Here is a 5,347-nt window from a genome sequence, read left to right as displayed (position 1 = left end):
GATATTTCAAAACTGTAAGCCATCAATGTTTGCTAAAGAAGATATATGAGTTAGCATGCGAAACACACATGACTAGATCAAATATTGACAACCTTCGCTGGAAAAAAATCGAACAAACAAGATTGAAAATTATACCAACTCTACCAATAATGATGAATTCCTCAGAGAATATACTCTACCAATAATGATAAATTCCTCAGAGAATATACTAGTTGTTCATCATTATAAACAAGAAAAGCTCAATCCATCCTTGGGTCAACATCAAATAAGATAAGCCAGATTAACGCCTTGATTAAAATTTGAATAAACTAGTTGTTCATCATTATAAACAAGAAAAGCTCAATCCATCCTTGGGTCAACATCAAATAAGATAAGCCAGATTAACGCCTTGATTAAAATTTGAATAAACTTTGGCGATTAGATAAGTCAAACTTAAGTCAAACTTAATTGACTCGAATTTAACTTGGTACCTTGACCTTCTAATACAAAAAGGCATAGTAGCTGAAAAATGATAAGAGTACATTATCAAAATATGATATCTTCAATGACTAATCACTAACAACATTATCAATAAGATATACAACTTCTCTCAGTACCTTACCACCTTCCAACTTGACATCATCTTGATTAGATGACTCCTTGACTCCTTTCATGGTATTTGATAAGAAGGAAACTAAATCACCATAACAATTAAACTGAGAATTTTTTAAAAATTGTTGAAGATGTTATTATGTTGAACTGAAATTAGCTTATTACATATAAAGATCTTTATAATTTGAGAAACAAATTGATTCTGTAAATGCAACGTCTCACTCCAATGGAAATTATCCATAACTCTTTCAAGTCATCACTCTTTAGTGAAGTTGGAAATTTTCTACGAAATGATAGAGATATGTATCAATACCCTAGGATTGATACCATAGGATTTGAGTTGTTGATGCTCTATTCCGTAGGTATTGCTATGCAGACCTAAATGTTCAGCTGAGAAAGTATTAAATCTACCAAGAACCTACGCACATGCCTCAAATCGTGAATCAACTTGACTGAACAATGCCAGATCTCACTGTTTCATTGGGCAGTCATAGCAATCTCTTACTCTGGCTTTTATCTTGAGACCTAGTATTTTATATAGATTTACAGTGTTTATATAGGAACTTTGTTGCTCCTTGGCAATTAATAAATTGATATGTTTACGAAACCAAAATTGAAAAAACAATAAAAGTTGCATGATAAATTACAAATTTCAGAATTCTAATAAATTTTGATGTTTAAATTTTGTTTAAGTCTCTAAATAAAGCACCAACAAAAAGCTTATTTCACAAGGACCAACTAAAGCCTAGTAAAATTCTTGGCGTAGTGAATGAGAACCCCCTAGGAATAAGCAATGGTAAATAACAAATAGTATATCTGGTGTAAGCTGAAAATGAACATTGTTCGGTCTTTGCCATGTCTTTAAGATCAATCGAAATTGCAAATACCCTTTAGGCATGGATAGCTTTGTAGCTGACTAAAGGGAGTGGATTAAAAAATTTGACAAGAAAATTAAATATTTTTGAAGAATTGAAGAATATGACTGCTCCATGGATTTTATGGAGCATTGTTAAAGTGAAGACCATAAAGGTATGCCAGGTATAGTGTGGCCTCCATCTAAAATAAAAATATTGCCTGTAACATAAGAAGAAGCAGCATTGCTAGCAAGCAATAGCATTAGCATTGAAGAATCATGAGTGCTGCATGGATTTTATAGAGCATTGTTAAAGTGAAGACCATAAAGGAATGCCAGGTATAGTGTGGCCTCCGTCTAAAATAAAAATATTCCCTGTAACATAAGAAGAAGCAGAATTGCTAGCAAGCAATAGCAATAAACTTGTGAAGTCAGGATCTGTACTACCCCATCTCTGTGCAGGTACAATCTTTTCTGCAACCTTGTGAGACCAGTCTTTCTCAAATATGCCTTTTGTCATCTCAGATTTGAAAATACCTGCAGCTATGGCATTCACTCTGATACCATATCTCCCAAGCTCCAGAGCCATCATCTGCAATAACGACCTAATTATCACAACTTTACAATTCAGACAAAACAAAATAAATCAGGCTTCAGCACATTGTGACTTTTCAGATGACATCTAGCAAAGTTCTATGAAGTGATCAATAGCCATTGACTTCACCCTGGCTGACAGAAATTTGAGTCTCATAAGCATGCTACTTGGGCTAAAGACAACAATATCAATTTGAAAGAAAGCCACTTGGTTTATAGAAAAAAAAAAAACACATAAACCCAAATGATGCCATCCAACACAAACTTTGTCCCATCGTCATCCATCTACTGATATGTCCTACTCTCTAAACTCAGAATAGGTTGATCCCAATTCCATGTTGCTCGGGACTATTGCTGACTTGATACGAATGCCTGAACAAAACACTGATGTCCACGCAAAAAGCAGGATTTCTCATCCCAACATGAAGAACTGGGGAAAAACGTTAGATATTGAAATAATTGATGGACCACCTCCAGTCCATGCATAGCGGTGTTGAAATTTGATGGCCTATCATGCATGTCAATCATGATGGACATGACCATTAAAATGTTATAATACAAATTATGTGTATTCTATAAGTAAACAGACAATGAGTTCTATTGAGATACATACACCTCTATCACCTTCAAATTTTTTGTCCATTTGGCTCAGTTTAGTAGCAACAGGGTGTGGTTGTTGTGACAAACCCAGGTTCAAATCTTAGTGAGCATGCTGCTTCATTGATGTGGCTAATGATTATATTGAATATTGTTGATGTAGCCTTCGGCAAGACTATTTATTCTAATGGTGACACCAAGGTACCAGCAATACCCATTCTTTACTTTAGTGTATAGGGTCCAGATTCAATTACAGAGGTTCACGTCCCCGCGAAACTAGGTCCAGTATTGAAATGGCAAGTCTCCGACTGAATTCGCTGAATTTGGCAATCAAATCTCCAGTCCTCAAAATTCACCAAAATTCTAAACATTTTAAATAAAAATCAGCGAACAAGGTGACTTTGCATCTATGCATATCCATTTTACTTGACATCCATACTACGTCGTCAAAATATTTGTGACTGGAAGTGATCCATCGATTACTTCAATCTCTAATGTTTTTCCCTAGTTTTAACTGCAACTCTTTTTTTTGACATGCCCAAAAAAGTACATACCTTAGTGATCTGGTTGACCCCAACCTTGGAGGTAACATAGATCATTGCTCCTGGAAGGTTCCCACGGTTAGCACTGGCTGCAGATGAGATATTGATGATGGAGCCCTTCCTCCCAGCATCTCGCATGCGCTTCGCAACACACTTGGAAACGAGCCACACACCCCTCATATTTGTGTTTATCACATTGTTCCATTCTTCCTCGTCATATTGCAGAGGTGACTTTACAGTGCCTATCAAAAATTCTAACAGCATTCAGCCTGCCAAGTTTTACATGCAACAATTGGAAAAAAAAACCCGAAACCCTAGATTTCCAATCCAATGAAGTTAACCCAATTAGGCTACATATATTAATCGAATGCAATTCATTGCAAACCAATGAAATCAACCCAAATGAACTTGATACAAGTAACTGAATGCAATTTATTACCAAGGCACCAAATTGTGGGTTTTAATACCTCTGTATCCGGCATTATTAACGAGAACGTCTATAGCACCAAGGCCTTGCCAAGCTTTTTCTACAGCCATATCAATGTCCTTCTCGGAAGCGCTAACGTCAAGCTGGATCATCATGGACTTGGCTGGTTGAAAGGGGGAAAAGGAATTGAGTAGATCAATTTCATGGCATAAAGAACGAAGGAGGTCCAGCCTGCGAGCTGTGACCACAACGTGGCATCCATTTTTAGCTAATGCGAGGGCAAATTCTCGTCCCAGACCTGCAGAGGCTCCTGTGACTAACGCCACCTTTCCTACCAAATCTTCTCTATAATTCAACCCCTTCTTCTCTGTTTTCCCTTCCATTGAAGATGCTTCAACCTTCCTGAGGGCGACCATAAAACACAGAAACAACTTCACATACGATGAAATATATCTGTCCTGCTGTGGGATGCCGCGGGATGAAAATCAAATCCAAATTCCGCATACCTTCGAAAAAATCCCACATTACCAGTCGAGTTTCAATCAATTAGCTCCGATTCCCGTTCCGTGCCAGTGACAAATTGATTTATTAAAATTTTCACAAATTGAGAAAGGTTAATGGTGCAAGGACAAAGTTCTAGATATATGTCCCTGTAGTTAGTATAATGAATTGAACGATCCACTCACATGAAAATATCTCATTGGTTCATGTTATTCGGAAGTCAAAGTCTCATCAGTTCTCCCACCGGTTAGTGTTATTCGAAAGTCAGATCAGCCGTAGTATAAAGCTTCTCGGTTTTGGGTTTCTTTCGCATCTTTTTGTTAATTTTTTTAAATTAATTAGGGATATTTTTATTAAAAAAAAAAAAATTAACTGGGAATTATTTGGAATGACAAGTTTGAGTTTTGAAATCTACATAATTTTAGTTTCTTCTTACTAGCAATCTCTCTTTTCCTTCTAAATCTAATGCTAAGACTCCAAAAGCTTTGGATTTTGGTACCCTGGATCTTTCTCTCAAATCCTCCCTAAATCTCGCAGCCATTCCAACTTTCCATTCTCCTCATCCTCCATAGTCCTCCCTAGATGACTCTATCCCCTAGTTTTAGAATGTCACTATCCGGAAGAAAAAAAACCTAATAAAAAAGACTTAGCCTGTGATAATTCATCCCAGGGGGATTTATTCAAGGATATTTCTAATTCCATGGACATATCGAGGGCCCTTAGAGCATCAATGCCCTCTTTCGAGGATTGTCCATGATTATCATGTCTTTGAATATTAGAGGAGTTGGGGTTGGGGTCCTCCTAAGGTTCGTGTCCTCCATAGACTTGTGTCTATTCATCAGCCATCAGTTATTTTCTTTCAAGAAACTATGGTTTTTGCAGACAAAGCCAGAGAAGTCCTTCTGAGAATATGTCCAGACTAGTGTATTTGTGCAGTTGACGTTGCAGGGAGTTTTGGGGGCCTCTTTGTGATGTGGAACCCTAGGGATGCCTCTCTAAGACCTTTTCTTCTTTGGTTGGGATTATCTTCGAAGGTTCTCTTTGGGGATTCAATGGAAGGGTTACCCTTGACCCTAGGGATGCCTCTCTAAGACCTTTTCTTCTTTGGTTGGGATTATCTTCGAAGGTTCTCTTTGGGGATTCAATGGAAGGGTTACCCTTGTAAATTGCTATGGACCGTATCAAGACAGAGAAAAAATTTGGAATTTACTCTTTCATAGTGGTCTTCTCTGTGATCATAAC

General features: G+C 37.2%; 1 protein-coding gene across 1 annotated transcript; it reads right to left on the bottom strand.

Moving 5' to 3' along the window:
• Positions 1-1,378: 1,378 nt before the first annotated feature.
• Positions 1,379-4,298, bottom strand: LOC149151034 (uncharacterized). Its single transcript, XM_089441014.1, has 3 exons — positions 3,645-4,298; positions 3,190-3,419; positions 1,379-2,036 (listed from the first exon to the last, which is right to left on the bottom strand). Exons 1-3 carry the CDS (start codon positions 4,018-4,020, stop codon positions 1,755-1,757), a joined length of 888 nt encoding a protein of 295 aa, XP_089297140.1. The 5' UTR covers positions 4,021-4,298; the 3' UTR covers positions 1,379-1,754.
• Between the last annotated feature and the right edge of the window lie 1,049 nt (positions 4,299-5,347).

The sequence above is a fragment of the Pinus tabuliformis genome, chromosome 9, assembly GCF_031772625.1.
Source record: "Pinus tabuliformis cultivar Carrire ecotype Pingquan chromosome 9, CPIR1, whole genome shotgun sequence".
NCBI lineage: Eukaryota > Viridiplantae > Streptophyta > Pinopsida > Pinales > Pinaceae > Pinus > Pinus tabuliformis.
The sequence above is the reverse complement of the archived record's forward strand: the minus strand, read 5'-3'. Positions and strand labels throughout refer to the sequence as shown.

What these genes read in the sequence shown, in the direction of transcription:
- LOC149151034 (XM_089441014.1), bottom strand. Translation starts at nt 4,020, where the DNA reads ATGGTCGCCCTCAGGAAGGTTGAAGCATCTTCAATGGAAGGGAAAACA. An exon ending in TAATAATGCCGGATACAGAG is followed by an intron (nt 3,420 to 3,644) that starts GTATTAAAACCC and finishes AATTTTTGATAG; the next exon opens with GCACTGTAAAGTCACCTCTG. An exon ending in GGGTCAACCAGATCACTAAG is followed by an intron (nt 2,037 to 3,189) that starts GTATGTACTTTT and finishes TCGTTATTGCAG; the next exon opens with ATGATGGCTCTGGAGCTTGG.